This window comes from Triticum aestivum, chromosome 3B (genome assembly GCF_018294505.1).
Source record: "Triticum aestivum cultivar Chinese Spring chromosome 3B, IWGSC CS RefSeq v2.1, whole genome shotgun sequence".
Lineage (NCBI taxonomy): Eukaryota > Viridiplantae > Streptophyta > Magnoliopsida > Poales > Poaceae > Triticum > Triticum aestivum.
Window position 1 is genome coordinate 830,842,875 of NC_057801.1, and position 19,326 is coordinate 830,862,200.

A 19,326-nucleotide genomic window follows, 5' to 3' on the forward strand; every position below is an offset into this window, starting at 1 on the left:
AATCTCATTTGGTCCAGACGATAAGTCAGTTTCGCACATTGATCTGTTGTCCTTTGAGTCTCTCATGATTCTATCAATGACATCCACTTAGGGATGAGATCAGCTGCCGGCTATGGCTTTGTTCGTGCGGTGTACATGTCACAATTTAAGGGAGCAAATGGCAAGCAATTTTTTGCAGCAAATGAGATAAAACTTATAGTAATAGTGTGCGACAATATTTACCCAATTTTAAAATATTGGCATATGTTACAGCCTACACGCTGGGCGTAACTCGGAATCAACCAGCAACGTGTTTTTTTTTTGAGAAATAACCAGCAACGTCTTTGTTTTCACGGAAGTGGAATAACCATTAATATATAAATGGGCTGCTCGTGGGGAAGTACCGTCACATGATCGTGGGCTGCCATAGTCTTGTGTAGCTTTCCAGCCCAAAATGGTGGTAAGCTGCCTCTGAGGGAGAGGTTTACCGAGCTAATCACAACAGGATTATTATTAGTACCACCTTGCCTAAGCACAGAGTGAAGCAGGTGGAAATAGCTATAAAACATAGTGGAGAGCCTCATTGCAAATCATACCTTTCTCGGCCTTTTGGCTAAGATCAAGTGTAGTATCTGTTCTTATCAGTTTAATATCTGATATGTGGGCCATGTGTCCACAATGGTATTAAATTTATTTTTTAAGGGGAGGATCCAACATGATAGCTTGCTACCGGGGCCCTCACGTGTCGCCTAGGCGTTGCACTATTGCCTATGCCAATCCCAACCAAATCATTATAAGAAAAACTTTTTTAGTGTGTGATTTTATCATTAACCACTCGTGGATGTGTTGTTGTTAACTTTGTGGTGTCACAGCACATCTTAATGTGAAGAGTTGAAGTGATGATTTACAAAGCAGAGCAACTTTTAATGTTTAGTACACTTTCCATTTTCCTGATTGTTTTACTACCATTTATGAGCAATAAAAGGAAACTCAATGGGAAGCAAAATTAGCTGCTTGTTTCCTTGATCTGCACTATGAATGTACTACAATTTACAGATTTTATTTAATTTTCTGTTAGATTAGATATATGTTTTGTCATACTCATGTTGACGAATGAAAACTAAAAATTGTCTTTTATTTGCACATAGCAGAAGTACATGATACTCATGTGCTCTGGTCTAAGAAGGCTAATGCTTATGATTCTTGCCTTAATGTTTTATTTATCTCTAAAAATGTCTGAAAACTAAAAAATTTACTATCTTTTCTTTGCACAGTTCTTAATTGAGACCAGGACTGTAAACACGAGCCTATGGAGGATTATTTGAATATAACCTTGAAAAAGAAAAGAAGATATCTCTGAGAACTCCTATTGCTCACTTCACGCACTTCGTGTCAGAACTGAAAATAATGATATGCCGTGCAGATTGATCTATTGGCGGTGGAGAGCTTCGGCGGTGGCGGTAGGGTCTGCATCATGGCCAGAGTGTACCCCGTGGCGGTTGTCGACGGTGCGGCCCACATGTATGCCTTCAACAACGGCAGTGCCACGGTCAGGGTGCCACAGCTCAGGGCGTGGAGCATGAGGAGAGCACAAGTGAATGTGAAAGGGATGGAGTGATGATGGTTAACAAAGCAGAGCAATTCTAATTGACCTGTGATTGGAGGACCGGATCAATCAATCTGATCACTTGTTTAGCACACTTCACTATTTTGAAAGAACAAATTACTCCCATTCATGAGCACTTCTAGTAGGTAGAAATAAATGGAAATTCAACAGGGAAGAATTAGCTGCTCATTTCCTTGACCTCTAGGATTCATGTATTATAGTCTACCGGTACTTGGTCACAAACAAGGAAAAAATATTTATTACTGTTTTAAAGTGGTAGTAGTAGTTGGCAATTGGTAAAGAGACATGATTCTTTTTCTCAGCATCGGCATTACCGCTGTGAAACGATTCAGAGTTACAAAAGGTAATAAATAGTACCACGAGCTTGTGCATGTCAGACAGCTCAAGGGAGAATCCCTGATAGGAAATGTCTTTTTGCTTGTGAGACTGCAAGATCTGCACCACTGCTGATTGTGGATCATGAACGATATGGCGCAGCTCCTGCTTCAGTTTCGCACTTTTTTTGTGAATAAATGAGATTTTATTGCTTAACATTGGGGATTACAATCATGGCGGTGTAACAAATCAATCTCATTTGGTCCAGACCTAGCAAATTAATCTGTTGCCCTTTGTGTCTCTCATGATTCTATCAATGGCATGTACCTAGGGATGAGATCAGCGGCTGGCTATGGCTTTGTTCGTGTGGTGTACATGTCACAACTTAAGGGAGCAAATGTGGTGTTGTCAACTTTGCGGTGCCACAACACTAGTTAATGTGAAGAGTTGAAGTGATGATTTACATAGCAGAGCAATTCTAAGTTGACTGGGTGCTTTTAATCTTCAGTACACTTCCATTTTCCTGATGTTTTTACTCCCGTTTATGAGCAATAAAAGGGAACTCAATGGGAAGCAAAATTAGCTGCTTGTGTTCCTTGACCTGCGCTATCAATGTACTACAATTTACGACTTTTATTTGATTTTGTGTTAGATTAGATATATTGTTTTGTGATTCTGTTGACGAATGAAAACTAAAAATTATCTTTTATTTGCACAGTTCTTCGCTGAGACGGACTATTATGGTGAGTTTGGAGGCCTTTTTCATTTCCCCTATATATTAACTTCATGCATTCCATTTTGTTAGTTAATACGATAGCTTGCTATTAGGGCCTTCATGTGTCGCTTAGGCGTTGCACTACTGCTTAAGCCCGGCGCACCCCATTCAAATCATTATAAGATAAACTTTTTGTTAGTTAATAACTTGTGATTTTATCATTAACTACTCCTGGATGTGGTGCCACAACGCTAGTTAATGTTAAGAGTTGAATTGGTGATTTACATAGCAGACCAATTCTAATTTGATTAGGTGCTTTTAATCTTTAGTATACTTTCATTTTCCTGATTTTCTTACTCTCGTATTATGAGCAATAAAAGGAAACTCAATGGGAAGCAAAATTAGCTGCTTGTTTCCTTGACCTGCGCTATCAATGTACTACAATTTACAACTTTTATTTAATTTTGTGTTAGATTAGATATATTGTTTTGTCATTCTCATGTTAACGAATGGAAACTAAAAAATATCTTTTATTTGCACAATTCTTCGCTGAGACGGACTATTATGGTGAGTTTGGAGGCCTTTTTCATTTCCCCTATATTAACTTCATGCGTTTCATATTGGGGCGTGCTATGCGTCCACCGGTTGATCTTTTAAAAAGATCAGCCGGGTCGCGAGCCGTTAGATTTACCGCATCGGCCGAATGTGTCTCCTCTACCGCAACACGATCTTGTTGCGGTATTATTTCTGCAACACATGTCTTGTTGCGGAATTATTTCTGTAACATAGGTCTTGTTGCAGATTTTTTTACAACAACAGTTTTGTTTTGTTTTTTTTTGCAACTAAGGTTTGGTTGCAAATTTTTTTTTTGCAACTGAGGTCTTGTTACACAAAATTTTCGTAAGAAGAGTTTTGTTGCGAAACTTAGACCCGTCGTAAAGCATTGCAACACCGCATATGTTTCAGAAGCATAACTGTTGTTGCAGAACTGAGTTCAAGGAAGGATAGTATGCAAGCCCTCGTCGTAAAGCATTGCAACACCGCATATGTTTCAGAAGCATAACTCTTGTTGCAGAACTGAGTTCAAGGAAGGATAGTATGTGAGTCCTCGATTAGACGCGTGTCACGCAAGGAAGGTGGCAGACGCGGCCACTGTTATCTGCCGGGTGATGATAAGTGTTTCCCTTTCATATTAGGATGGAAAATAGATGCCGCCTTGCAGATTGATCTGTAGGCTGTAGAGAGCTTTGGAGGCAGTGGCAGGTCTTCATCATGGTCGGAGTCTATCTCGTGGCACTTGTGGTAGGGCCCACACCACATGTATGCCTTCAACCGTGGCAAGACCATGGTCAGGGTGGCATAGCTTAGATTTTTTATTTTATTTAGGGGAACATAGCTTAGATCTTGGAGCATGAGGGGAGCACAGAGTTAAGGTGAGAAGGATGAAAATGTTGTTTAACACAACAAAGCAATTCTAATTGGCATGTGATTGGAGGACTGGGTCCACCATTTTTATTTAAATGTGACATTTATTATAAAATGTAACAAAATTCACATATTTAAAGGAAAATGCTTTGTACTATTCATAATTTTTTGTCATCACATTTGGAAAATGTTCACTCATTTCAAAAATATGTTCATGAAATTTATAAAAATTGTGAAAAAAATGTTTCTTATGGTTCAAGAAAAATTGAATGTGTGTTTGGAAAATGCTTAGTATGTGTTGGAAGAAGTATCAAACATGTATTTGAAAAAAAATTCAACGTGTATCAAAAAATGTTTCACGTGTATACGAACAACGTATAACTTGTATTAAAAATGTTGACATGTATTAGGACAAAAAAAGGAAAGGTAAATAACGGGAAAATCCCCGAAGAAAACTGATAAAGAAACATTAAAAAACGCATGAAAGGTTCTAAAACCGGTCTACAAAACCTTCCAAAACCACTTTAATGGACCACCCATAATGCGAGCATGCTCAGTGCGAAAGCGAGACATAGCTTCGGCGCCCTACGGCGGCCAGGTCTCTTTGTGGTTGCCAGAGCCATGTTGGGCTCACTTGTATGCCCGGTTGCAATGAAATCTTGTTTTGGCCGCAAGTGGCATCGAGGATTGGGCCATCTGCCTAACCTATGTGCTCTGGAACTTTATGGTTTTCATTAATGAAAATCTAAAGGGTGCGAAACCCTTCTTTTATCAAAAAAATAATAATCTGCCTAACCTATGTATCCACAGAGCTAGGAGTGGTCGGGTCGTGTACCCGACCGAAACGAGGACAAAATTCAAATGTTCCTATCATTGGATGGAGATCGAGTCCGGTGGAACCATGTCTGACATCAACTTGTTCAACATCGCCACTGTGCTTATTCCGTCGGATCATGGTCCATGAGGCCTGATGTCATGGAACCTAGGTGGTTGAAGATCAACATTGGTGAGCGGACTGTGCTGGTATGGCAACCAGTCGACTTCATTCGCGAGTATCATAAGGACATACGGGCCAGTTAAAAAAAGTATGTACAAATACAAACGAAACTACTACACGGACGACACTGCCCGGCCGAACTCCGCACGATGCGAGAATGAACGGTGCTAGCTACGTTTGCTCTAACGCATGGACGGTTTGATGTGTAGCATCGTTCGGTGATCGTCCAATATCGTCGTGTGTATAGCATCGCTGGGGTACAAAGGTGGATGTGTTTAGTCCCACATCGGTGAGTTGAGAATACTAGGCCTTGTTTACAAGGGAGGAACGTGATTGTCCATACGTGCTCTTCTATATAGCACACCAATAGGTGATATATATTATACGGTGGCCAATTGTGCGGTACTGCACAATTAGCAACTAACAAAACAAATGATCAAGGTTAAGATCATTGTCATCAGATTACCTCTGTGTATGACACATGCACTTTGCTTCTTTTCCCTTTCACAAAACTCAATATGAATGCGCCATTTTTTAATTCCTAAAATCTTAAGAACCCAATTTTGTTTTTTTATATATCCCTATGATAGGAAATGAAAGAAAAGATAGAGCTTAAGCCTGTCCATTGCAGAATTTTAATTCCTAAAGCTTTATAAGATTATTATTTTTTGGAAAAAGGGCAGTTGTTGTTGCACCAAGGAGATATATACGTATAAATAAACACGTCATTATAACATGATTACCTTTGCATCTTTTTTTCCTTTCACAAAGCTCAATTTGAATGCCCTTTTTGAATTACCTTTCCGTATGACACACACATTTCGCTTTGTTTTTCATTCCTAAAATCTTTAAAAACACAATTTGATTTATTTTTATATCCATATGATAGGAAATGAAAGACAAGATCGAGCTTAAGCCGATTCCATTGCGGAAAGAAAAAGAGGCTCTCCCTTTCCCACCCGATACGTCAAAAGCAATTGACCAGAATGATCTTAAGCTTTAAGACTATTTTTTTCTTCTGAAATAGGGCAGTTGTTGTTACACCAAGGAGAAATATACAAACAAATAAACCCATCATTATAACAAGATTACCCCTGCCGTTGTTTTTTCCTTTCACAAATTTCAATTTAAATTGCATAATTTTTTAATTGTATGAAAACTTTTTAGAACATGAATGCAACTTTTTACAAAATACATGTACATTTTTATGCATGATGTTTTTTTAAATTCAATGACGAGTTTTAAACACGTCAACACCTTTAATAATATGAACTTTTTTGAACATGTATAAATACTTTCAAAAAAACATGTTAACATTTCCTTAACAGTGTGAACACTTCTTGAAACCCGGTTAACATTTTTTAAAATACATGAACACCTGTTCAAATTATTTGAACATTTTTGTATAATGCACAAACCCTTTGATAAATTACCTGAACAATTTTTAAACACATGAATAGTTTATAAAAAATAATACTTGAAAACATTTCAAAAGTATACCTTTTTAAAACATGTGAAACTTTATGAAAACAAGTGTTTATGTATCTCCATAGCATTTTTTTTCTACTTATGGGGTATATTCACTCTTTGCTAAGTGTAGCTCGGATGGTTAGGTTGAATGTGGTGAAACCAGCCACTAAGGTTCATGTCCTTAACTTGGTACTGGTATTCGCAACTTCTACGAACTGCTCATATGAGTAGGGTGTGCGTGCATGCGTTTATAAATGTAAGTTTATTTGCGTGTATGTGAGCATCTATGATCGTACTGTGTTAAAAGAAATAGACAAACATGAAGTGCATGTTGTTTTTGCTAAACGTGGGCAGACGAGCTTTTTTTCCAAGTGGAATTGAATAGACGAGTTGACCGCACGTTGAGGAAAATGAATGCTTCATGGGCCAGCCCATGTGAGTGAGTCGACAACAAGACTTGCCACAAGCGATATATAGACACACCCTGCTACCGGCGAATCCTATTTGGTGCTGCAGGCATTGATTACTACTGCTTCCGCAAACCAGCGCCTGAAGCTGCAAGAATTCGAACCGCCGACCTACTGGTTGAGGGCACGCAGCACTAACCACCAGATCACCTTCCCCTTATGTGCTTAGTTACATTTCTTTACTCTTTTCCTTCTTATGTCTTTTCTCCTTTTTCTATTCTCTATTTTCTATTTTATTTTTTCGTTATTCTCTTTTATTCAGAACATTTTTTTATTTTGTTCTTTTTTTTACATTCTGTGAACTTTTCTCGAGTTCATGAATTATTTTTCATTTTTTTTGAACATTTTTTGAATCTTTTTGAATTCATGAACTTTTTTCAAATCCAAGGAACTATTTTTCAAAAGTTGATGAACTTTTTTGTAAAAATTGATCAACTTTTTTTTTCAAATTTGATGAACTTTCTTTCAAATTCAATGAACTTTTTTCAAAATTGATGAACTTTTTTCAAATATCGAAGAACTTTTTTGAAAAACCTTCATCTAATTTGGATTTTTTTTATCGAACTCATCAAATTTGATAAATTTCATTGATTTGAAAAAAATTTCATCAAATTTAAAAAAACACGATTTTGAAGTAAAGTTCATCGATTTTTTAAAAATTCATGCATTTAAGAAAAGGAACAAGAATATAAAAAATTCCATGAACTAAATAGAATAAAAGGAGAAAAGGAAGTATGTTGACACATTAGACCGGGGGTGGCCTAGTGGTTACAGTTGTATGCTCTGATTCGAGAGGTCTAGAGTTTGAAACCGGCAGGCGCTTCTTTTTCACCTTTTTTGTGAAGTTTAATAGAAAACAGTTAAATGGGTTGGCCCGTGAAGGGTGCACTGTAGGTGCGTGTTTCTCCAAGTGGCGCCTAGCTTCCCCTGCTACCATGTTGGTCTCCTTGTAGTTCATGTTGGTCTCGGTCATATGCGCAGTTGCGTCAATAATCTCGACTGGGCTCACAAGTGGGGGTCGAGGGCTGGGCCGTCTGCGGTCTGCCTAACCCGCATACACACAGGGCTTGGAAGGGGCCAGGCCACGTGAACGACCGAAATGAGTAGAGAATTCAAACGTACTTGTCACTGGAAGGAGATCGGGATAACTGGAATCCCTGTCAATAAGAAGGATAATTGGAATCCTTGCTGATGTCGACTTGTTCAACGTAGGTGCACGGTCACAAACTCCACAAGTACACTATTTGCAAGAAACAAAAAAAAATTGGGGACTGAAACAACTAGCACCCACTTCGTAATGCATCACGTCCTAGCCTTGTGCCACGAGCTCCTTCTGTGCCGCTTTCACAAGAGAGGTCAGAGGCATCTTGCCATGGTTGACACTCATGAACATGCGTTCATCCACACCCGACATGGTCTTAATTAAGAGCCTTGGAGAGTACCTCGTGGAAGTTATTTTTGTTGAACTCAGTGGTGTAGCTCGGCTTGAGGTGAACCATTGATATGAACACATGAAATACACGCTTCAAAATTATCCAACCTTGAGTGGTAGCATCCTTGTTCATTTCTACTATCTTCTTGAGTTTGTTCACCACTGCTGCATGCACATCGTCAGAGATGGCACCACTAAGATCCTCTCCACTGATCTTCTTTCATATCACCACCATGAGGATAGCATGGTAGCCAAAAAATTTCTCTCGTCTTCATTTTCCTCAGTCTTTTCTTCCTCGCTAGATAGTATTTGACTAACCACCTAGAACAATATTTTCAGCACAAATGGACCATTAGTAATGTTATAATCATAGTATCATTTTTTGCGAGGCTTAATCATATCACATATGATTCTAATACATATACATGGGCTGAGATAGATGAGTACATGGGTGTACAGATGTACACCCATTATTTCATATTTAAAAAAGAGTACAAAGGTCCCTCTGTTAAACCAAATGGTCTAGCAAATATATGATTGAACTTGTACATGGATGCTCCAAAATCGAATATATCTGAAACAATTCCTTAGATACGATTAAATTTGTACTTTAGAATTTTCTACATATTTGCTTTCCTAATCATATAGTAAAACCACTATTATGATATTTGTCAAATCATATGTTTTAAGGATATATCTAACATCGATATGTATAAACTATATAATTTACATAAGTATCAAACACTATTTAGAAAAAAAAACATTTTTGTTACAAAGTACAAATTGAATTCAGCGCAACGCATGAGTATTTTTTAGTAATATATATTACAAATATATAATTAATAAATAATACAACTAATATTTAACTTTGTTATATTGTTAAGTATGCCAAATAAGTAATAAAACTATAATCCTTAACACGGTAGGATGATAAGTATAAAATTTTAGTATAAAATAATGGGTGTACATCTGTACACCCATGTACTCATCTAGCTCCCCCAATTATGGTATTTGACCGCCGGTTCTTGCGATACATTGTGCGCGATTGGACACTAGAACTAGTAGATCAGGGCCGCCTTGATGCTAGCTTTGCATGTCTGTATTGGAGACCAACTTCTACTGGTGCGGTTGTGATTGTGGAGAGGGAATGGGCGTCGCGAGCGACTCGGAATACTCCCTCCCAACACAAAGGGCCTGAGGAATTTGTTCCACGATGTTCTCGCCATGGCTGGCTCGCCCGCCAGCACAACAGAAGTAAACAATGAATTAACAGAAACTAATCCCAAAAACAATTCTAACTAATTAATATACTACCAAAAATTTAGTGTAGTATTGTCTTATCTGAGCCGTTGAAGCATGAAAATAAACGGTCCAAATTTGGTTGATGTACCATTAAAGGTCTCGCTCTCACTCTCGACTCCGCAGGTATCATATCCTCAAAGGTAAAAGCACGCATGCAAAACATGTTGCCTCGCTGTCATGGCACCTGCATCACCTGGACATGTTGCAGTATCCGCACGCCTGTTGGTAACCTTTACGGAGTGGTTATTTGGTTGTGAAGTGAAGTATTTGAAAGATTTTTGACTTCAAATGTTTATGTCCCCATGGTTTGGTTTATTACTTTTCATTTATGAAGATTGAGGATATTTTAGATTGACTCCAAGAATTAAGATTGATGCACGGTCTGTTTTATTATGATTTTGCATTTGTGTCGACCTGGAGTTATTTTAGACGAATTGACACTATAGGGTCCTGTTGCAATTCATACCTAACATCGGCATCTCATTTTTTCTATCTTTTTTGTTTCATGTTGGTATATCCTCTCTTTTCTGACGTTTGGAGTACACTGTTATTTCTGTTTAAAGGTGCACCTACAATTTATCCAGCAGTATCAACGACACACCAAGTATGTAATATACTAATATATTTTTTAAGCCACTATTAACTTCATGTGGAAGCCCCATGTTGTAATCACAATTTTAGATTAGCTAACTGGATTCGAAATACATGTCAACTTCCATAGTTTGTTGATTTTGATTTATAATTGTTGCTTTTTTATATAATAAATAAGACAATTAACTCTCTCAGTCAGCAAATTCTGTAGGCAAGATACAACATGTACACCTATAATTCCTTCACGCTGTACAGTGCACTTCCTAAGCAAAAAAAAACACGTTTATGTCCTTTTGTTAAGTAAGTATATACTCTTTTGTTGACTGCAAAAAGGTGAGTGAGTTAAATACCAAATATCAGTGCTCATGTCTTATCATTACAATTTGGTAAACATAAACATAGTATTACAATATATTCATGTGTGAACTATTTTGATTTTTTTATTTGAATCCTTCTTCCCTCGAGCGGAAAGCAATCTTCACTTCCATATGGCCCTCTTTTATTCTCTAGTTCAACATTGTTAACTCTATAAGATTCAACATTTGAGTACAAGTGAGTTTCAGTGCCCTTTCTGAACTCGCTCTAAGCTAACAATACCTTTTATGACAACAATTGTTTCAATGCTAACCAACCTGAAAACCAAGCAGTAACTAAAATACATGAATGTATCTCACAGTACCGAGGTCTTAGACTTTACCATGTATTCATGCATTTTAAATGGAAATATCAATATTCAGTCAAGTTGTTATTTGATGCCAACTTTGCTTCTTTCCATTTCAAGTATTTTCTTCTTCTTTTGAGTAGTTTATAAAAACTATGGTAGTTGAAAGTTCCACAGCAACGCACGGGGTATCACCTAATATATATATGGTAGTTAAAAGTCCCACAGCAACACCCATCTACCTACAGGTCTCCTTCTGGTCCGCGGAAAAGCAATTCTGATTGTTGCATGGAAAAAGTGGGAGTCGAACTAGGGATGCTTATATCAACAACATGGCACCAAAACCATTAGTCCAAGCTCACTTGGTTGTTCTACTAGAAGGAACATGGTAACTACTTGACCAGTATAAATTATTCTAAGAAAAGTTCACGAATTGAATAAAAGTTCATGAATTTGGAAAAATGTTCATTCATTTGAAGAAAAGGTTCATTTATTTGAAAAACATGCTCATTGATTTGAAAAAAAAATCATTGAATTTTAAAAAAAGTTCATCAAATTTCAAAAAAGTTCATCGAATTTGGAAAAACGTTCATCAAATTTGGAAATTATTTCATTGAATTTATTAAAGAAGTCTACAAATCTGAAAAAGTCATCAATTTTTTTTAAAAGTTCACGAATTTGGGAAAAAGTTCACAGATTTTGGAAAAGGTTCATCGACGTTGAATAAAAATCATTAATTTGAAAAGACGCATATCAAAGAAAAAAAAGGGAAAATAAATAGAAATAAAAAGCGAATAAAAACGTTTGGAAAAAATGTCGTGCTAATAAAGAAAAAAAACAAATCTATACAGCGGGAGATCTGTCCTGGTGGTTAGCGGGCTTCCCATCCAATGGTGAGGTTGCAAGTTTGAAGCTTCCCAGGTACACCTTTTTTGCGAGAGTTCACTGAAATAAAATGGGCCAGACGGAGTAAGAGCGCCTTCAGGGCTAGCTAAAATAAATGCACGTTAACGGGCACTGAAGGAGCTGAATAGGAAATGCGTGAGGGTTGGGTGTATACCTAACCCGCACCGAGCTTATTCTGTCGCATTGTGGTCTATACGGATTTTTGAAAAGTCTTTGGATTGAATCGTTTTGTACTTCTGTTCCTTCTCTACTATCAGTGCTATTTCATTATGCAATATCTTGTTTTGATGTATGATAGCTCTTGGAACGTTCTGACATGTCTCCGTGCTAAAACGTTAGAGAGAACCTTCGTCTTGGCAATTGAAGCCGAAAGCCCCCAGTGCTTCCGTGTCACAATAATTCGGGATCTTGTTCTTAATAAACGAAAATCGCATCCAAAACCGTGGAACTGTTTCGTTGGGATTTTGCTTGACATGATCGAGATCCCCAGGCATTTATCGACCCTAAAGTATTGGGGCGGTACACAACGTGGGCGGTGGGTGGGACCGAAATTTTGATTCCAGCTGATTCAATGTCGGTTTCCTGGGAAGATCCTCGCGAGGCTGGGTGAATGGGTTAACTGCGTTATCTGGATGTGAGTTTGGATATGAGCTCCAGGCTTGGACCATTTGATCACAATCGTGGTCTATTCGAGTGCTGAACCGTTCCTTGGGTGGAGACTGTATGGGTGTCTTCGGCTACATCCGAAGTCTCCGCCAAGGGTCCAATCACCAAATAGAGATACCTTCGTCTTGGCAATTGAAGAGAAAAGCCCCAGTCAGTGTCACAGCAATTCGGGATCTTGTTCTTAATAAACAAAAACTGCATCAAAAACTTTGGAACTGTTTCGTTGGGCTTTTGCGTGACATAATCGAGATCCCCAGGCATTTATCAACCCTAAGCTATTGGGAGGATACGCAATGTGGGCGGTAGGTGGGATCAAAATTTTGGTTCTAGCTAATTCAATGCCGGTTTCCTGGGAAGATACTCGCGAGGTTGGGTGATTGGGTTAACCGCGTTATCTGGACGCGAGTTTGGATATGAGCTCCAGGCTTGGCCCATTTGATCACAACCGTGGTCTATTCGAGTGCTGAACCGTTCCTTGGGTGGAGACTGTATGGGTGTCTTCGGCTACATCCGAAGTCTCCGCCAAGGGTCCAATCACCAGGCCTTCATCTTGGCAATTGAAGAGAAAAGCCCCAGTCCGTGTCACAACAATTCGGGATCTTGTTCTTAATAAACAAAAACCGCATCAAAAACTTTGGAACTGTTTCGTTGGGCTTTTGTGTGACATAATCGAGATCCCCAGGCATTTATCAACCCTAAGCTATTGGGAGGATACGCAATGTGGGCGGTAGGTGGGATCAAAAATTTTGGTTCTAGCTAATTCAATGCCGGTTTCCTGGGAAGATACTCGCGAGGTTGGGTGATTGGGTTAACCGCGTTATCTGGACGCGAGTTTGGATATGAGCTCCAGGCTTGGCCCATTTGATCACAACCGTGGTCTATTCGAGTGCTGAACCGTTCCTTGGGTGGAGACTGTATGGGTGTCTTCGGCTACATCCGAAGTCTCCGCCAAGGGTCCAATCACCAGGCCTTCGTCTTGGCAATTGAAGAGAAAAGCGCCAGTCCGTGTCACAACAATTCGGGATCTTGTTCTTAATAAACAAAAACCGCATCAAAAACTTTGGAACTGTTTCGTTGGGCTTTTGTGTGACATAATCGAGATCCCCAGGCATTTATCAACCCTAAGCTATTGGGAGGATACGCAATGTGGGCGGTAGGTGGGATCAAAATTTTGGTTCTAGCTAATTCAATGCCGGTTTCCTGGGAAGATACTCGCGAGGTTGGGTGATTGGGTTAACCGCATTATCTGGACGCGAGTTTGGATATGAGCTCTAGGCTTGGCCCATTTGATCACAATCGTGGTCTATTCGAGTGCTGAACCGTTCCTTGGGCGGAGATCGTATGGGTGTCTTCGGCTACATCCGAAGTCTCCGCCAAGGGTCCAATCACCAGATCTATTTTGTCGGACTTTCAGTTCTAAAGACGAGCAGGTGCTCCTTGGTTTCGGTTGAACCGAGGCCTTGTGTTTCCGACGTAAGGGGTACGTCATCATGGATCTGATCGTTAAGCAGCATCTCATCATTCCTTCGAGACCACACATCGGGACCTGCATGGGCCACAAATGTCGGTGCTAAAACCGGCGGATCTCGGGTAGGGGGTCTCGAGCTGTTGATATTGGCATGATGGTACTAAGACAAAGGGGGACACGATAGTTTACCCAGGTTCAGGCCCTCTCTAATAGGTAAAACTCTACGTCCTGTTTGTTTTGTATTGATTGTGGATGGGGTACAAAGTACATGATGATCTACCTCGAGATCGTATAAATAAGCTCTTGTCTCAAAACCTTGTCTCTATAGCCTAAACCCCTTGGCTTATGTAGGCACCAGGGGTATCTAGGGTTACAAGTATGCCGACCACAATTATGATTACGCCTTGAAGTATACGACAAGTCTTCGGAGGATTCCATCTTGAGTACGCTGCTGGCCAGGGCATGCGTGGCCCATTCTTCGGTCGTTGGCTTGGCCCAACAAAGGTGGGCTGATGTGGTGTAGACCCACTAATCCAGGACACTGTCATCAGGCTACAGATCTATGAGGAGTTCAACAGCGATAATTGCGGTTTCAAGGCGTTGGTCCTTAGAGTTACGTGTAAGAAGACTTTCCAAGTTGTCCTAAGAAGGTCAAGCCAGCTCAGGTAGGGGGCGGCGACAGCGGCGCATCACCTGCTCGATCTGAAGGCAATAGTGGTTGTTGATGATCTCGGAATCTCAATGTATTTTTTTGTTATGTTTGAGATGTTTTGTATTTTTGTAACTTTTTTTTTAATAAATCAGATCCTTTTCTTTCCCGAAAAATGAAAACTTGCTGCGCGCAGGAGATATTTTTCTTCTCGCATTTCATGAACCAGCTTGCAAGTGCAACCGCACAGATTTGTGGAAAGTGACGCTTGCGAGAGCTGACAAGCTAGGTGGCGGAACTAGTTAAAGAGTACCCACGTGGTTGTGAGTAGTGCATGCAACTGACTTTCGGTCTGTGGAAAATGCATGGAAGCTTGTAGATTTCCACGAAGGAAGAGAAGAAAAATGCCAACATAACATGTGAGACGCCGCGTCCGTCCCTCCCACCCCTATATAAACTCATCATCGGCGCAAGAGCAGCTCCCATCCCATCCAGTTTCAGCTAGTAACACAGGACACAGAGTAGCTAGCTAGGTTGTCACCGATCACCTAGTGTGGTGGACTCGACGACGATGGCGGTAAGGCTGACGCTGGTGGCGGCGCTGCTGTGCGCGGCGGCGGCGGCGGCGGCGGCGGCGCAGCAGGCGAGCAACGTGCGCGCGACGTACCACTACTACCGGCCGGCGCAGAACAACTGGGACCTGGGCGCGCCGGCGGTGAGCGCCTACACCTTTTTAAGTTTGAAGCTTGCCGCTTACACCTTTTTTCGAGAGTTTATAGAAATAAAATGGGCCAGCCCAAGTAAGAGCGCCGTCAGCGCTAATATGCAGGGATAGGCAGGGTATGTTCCTTGGTGCCTCCGCAGTTATCTTCGAAGGGTTGCTTGATCCAACTATTCTAGAAGCCCAGGCGTGTAACGAAGCTCTTGGTCTTGCTGCGGATCTTCATGTTCATTTCGTGTGCGTTGCATCGGACTGTCTCGAGGTGATTTCAAATATTAATAATGGTGCCCCTTGCCGTTATTTTGCTCTTTTAGAGGAGATCAAGCACAGAAGACGCTCTATCCAGGATATTCAGTTCGTGCATGAGAATAGAAAGCATAATGAGGAAGCCCATGCCTTAGCTAAGGCGGCTGCTTCTCTCCCACCCAGGCGGCATGTGTGGCTTACTGATTTGCCCAATATCATTTGTATCACTATGTGTTTGAACATTGAATAAAGGATACATTTTCGGCTCAAAAAAAAATGCACGTTAACGGGCAATGAAGGAGCCGAGTAGAAATTGCTATCAAAAAAAGGAAATGCATGAGGGTTGGACGTCTACCTAACCTGTATACCTAATTCTGTCACATCGTGGTCTATAAGAATTTTTGGAAAGTCTTGGGATTGAATCCTTTTGTTCCTTCTCTACGATCAAGGCTCTTTCATTATGCAGTATCTTGATTCGATGTATGACGGCTCTTGGAACGTTCTGATAAGTCTTTGTGCTAAAACGTGAGATGCCTTCATCTTGGCAATTGAAGCGGAAAGCCCCCAGTGCTTCCGCGTCACAACAATTTGGGATCTTGTTCTTAATAAATGAAAATCGCATCCAAAACTGGCCGTCAGTGCTTTCGTTGCGCTTTTTGCGTGACATGATCGAGATCCCCATGCATTTATTTCGATTCCAGCCCAATCAATGTTGGTTTCCCGAGAAGATCCTCCCAAGGCCAGGTGATCGCGTTAAGGGAGCTCCTAACCGGCGCCTTAAGCGCCGGTTCAGGCAGCTGGCGCTCACACTCCGCATCCCATGGGCCGGCCCACCGCGCGCAGTAGAAGGAAAAAAGGTCTCGCGAAAATAACACAAATCGAGATCCCTATGGTAAATGAAAATCGCATCCAAAACTGGCCGTCAGTGCTTTCGTTGGGCTTTTTGCGTGACATGATCGAGATCCCCATGCATTTATTTCGATTCCAGCCCAATCAATGTTGGTTTCCCGAGAAGATCCTCCCAAGGCCAGGTGATCGCGTTAAGGGAGCTCCTAACCGGCGCCTTAAGCGCCGGTTCAGGCAGCTGGCGCTCACACTCCGCATCCCATGGGCCGGCCCACCGCGCGCAGTAGAAGGAAAAAAGGTCTCGTGAAAATAACACAAAAAACGAGCGGATACAGCCACTCGAACTCACGCCTTGCGGCTACAACGCCAGAACCGTTTTGCTAACCACTACAACCTGGGAGCACCAGCGACAACAAGGAACGCGAACTATTTAAGACCCATGCATCAGCGCTATTTATTAGATTTGCGAATTATTAGAAAAAATTAATGTAGTTTTCGTTTTTTGTTCATGGTTACAAAACGTGTTCATAGTTTTCAAATTTTGTTCACAATTTTAAATTGTTCAGTGTACATAAAAAAATGTTCAATGGGTATTTAAATGGTTTTCAGCGCATATCACAAAATTGTTCAATGTGTAGTTAAAAATTGTTCAGATTATATTACAAAAATGTTCAACGTATAAAATTTGTTCATATTATATAAAAAAGTATAAAATGTTTTAAAATATTTCAATGTATATCACAAAAATGTTCGCTGTGTAGTTAAAAATTGTTCATCGTACACCGAAAAAATGTTCAGTGTATATTTGAAAATCTCTAGTCATATATAAATTTTTGTTCACGTTCTCAATAATTGTTCACGTCTTAAAAGTTCATGGAATTTTAAAATTGACATCGAATTTTTAAAAAAGTTCATCGATTTGATAAAAGTTCATTCAATTTTAAAACTTTCATGATTTTTAAAAAGAAAATAAAAAAGGAAAATGAGAAAAGAAAAAGAAAAAACGAACCAAAAAAACGCCCAGAAATAAGCAAGCAGTGAAAGCTGGTTTGGTGGGCTCTCGCGGCCTACGCAAATAAAAGAAGAAAATAAGTAAAAGGACACAATCGGTACGGGTGGTCTGTTCGTTAGTGAGCTGCTGCTTCACCTGAGAGATCGCGAGTTCAAGCCCTCACATTTGAAATAAGGTTTTTTTCTGCAGTTTTTAATTATTATTATTTTTTTTGAGGGGAAAAAACCAAGTTTATTCAGTAAATTTCACATGAAGTGGGATACATCTCTGGTCATAAGGAGCGCCAAACCTGGCGTCCAGGACCTCTCGAGAGGGAGAACTTGGCTAAACTATGTGCTGCATAATTGACAACACGACTCTCAAAAGAAAAAATACATTGAAAGAAAGAAGCTCTAAGGTTTACTTCCGCGATAATCGCTCCATACGTCCCGTGTGACCTCCTGTTGATATCTGAAACGACTTGTTGACAGTCTGATGCGATAACAAAATTCTGAATGCCCATGTCTTCCGCAAGGGATAATGCCTCCCGGCAAGCTATAGCTTCAAGTGTGGCCGGGTCTTCGACTCCTTCGATCACTAGGGCCGAACTGCCCATATAGTTACCATCCGCATCTCTGCACACAGCTGCTGCAGAACCTCCTCTTCTTGCCATAACTCTCGCATCCACATGAATCTTGCAATATCCCGGCGGTGGTTTCTTCGGCCGTCTCTGAACTGGTACCCCGGTCTCTGGTGCAGTGCCCCGCTCTGGTTCCTTAGCCTTTATGGTGTCTAGTTCTGCAATGAACCGACCTATAAATCCGAAGGTAGATTGGGGACTCTGAAAAATGGATTCATGAATAGCTTTGCGTCGGGCATGCCATATAGACCACAATGTGACTGCTGCGAGGGTGAACTGATCGTGTGATAGCCCTTGCATGAGGGTAAATAGCCACTCCCTTGCGCTTGGCTCCGTGCTCCCCATCATTTTATGTGTGATATCCTCATCGATGAGCGCCCAAACACTCCTTGATGATGAACACTCTAGTAATGAATGACGCCACGAATCCCGATTACTACAAAGCCCGCATTGGTCGGAGTCAGCCATGTGCCTCTTTGCTCTGACATCGTTTGTTGGGATGGAGTGCTTCGAGAGTCTCCATAAGAACATTCGAATTTTCCCGGGCACCTCCGTCCGCCATAGTTTCTCCCAGGCTCCCTCCTCTGCTATGGAGTTAGATGGTCTCGCCGACCCTTCTAACCAAGCCTCCCTTCTTATTTTGGTTGCAACAAGCATTCTGTACGCTGACTTGACAGTAAAAACTCCATGTTCCTCGTAGTACCAAGCCCAAAAGTCACTTATGTTTCTTGTGCATAGAGGGATTGCTAGTACAATTTGTGCATCAATTGGCATAAGGTGTTCTTGCACCAGTTGCTTGTTCCATGATGCCGTGGCGCCAATGATTAGCTCAGACACCCTAGTGGGCGGGTTTTGGGTTATGCTTCCCAAGGGTCGGAACATCCCCTCACGGGGCAGCCAGTTCTGATCCCAAATATGTGTTGTTTCTCCATTGCCAATCCGTTTGATCAAACCCTGACGCAATGTGTCCTGCCCTCCATGATAGCTCTCCACACTTGGCTTGGGTGGCTCCCAAGTTCAGCCGTCAGGATATCCGAGTTGGGGTAATATATACTTTTCAAAATACGTGCACTTAGGGTTTCTGGATTCTGAAGCAGCCTCCATGCTTGTTTTGCCAACATTGCTAGGTTAAAGAGCTCAAAGTCTTTGAAGCCCAAGCCCCCATACTCTTGGGCTGCGTCATAGTTTTCCAGGAGACCCAATGAGGCTTCT

General features: G+C 40.8%; 1 protein-coding gene and 1 non-coding gene across 2 annotated transcripts; both read left to right on the forward strand.

Annotated features, from left to right (window-relative positions):
• The first annotated feature begins 571 nt into the window (after positions 1-571).
• Positions 572-766, forward strand: LOC123072974 (U2 spliceosomal RNA). Its single transcript, XR_006435512.1, has one exon. It is a non-coding gene; the product is annotated as a U2 spliceosomal RNA (small nuclear RNA).
• Positions 767-15,187: 14,421 nt separating this feature from the next.
• On the forward strand, positions 15,188-15,895 carry LOC123066926 (wheatwin-2-like). Its single transcript, XM_044489906.1, has one exon. It carries the CDS (start codon positions 15,242-15,244, stop codon positions 15,503-15,505), a length of 264 nt encoding a protein of 87 aa, XP_044345841.1. The 5' UTR covers positions 15,188-15,241; the 3' UTR covers positions 15,506-15,895.
• Positions 15,896-19,326: the final 3,431 nt, after the last annotated feature.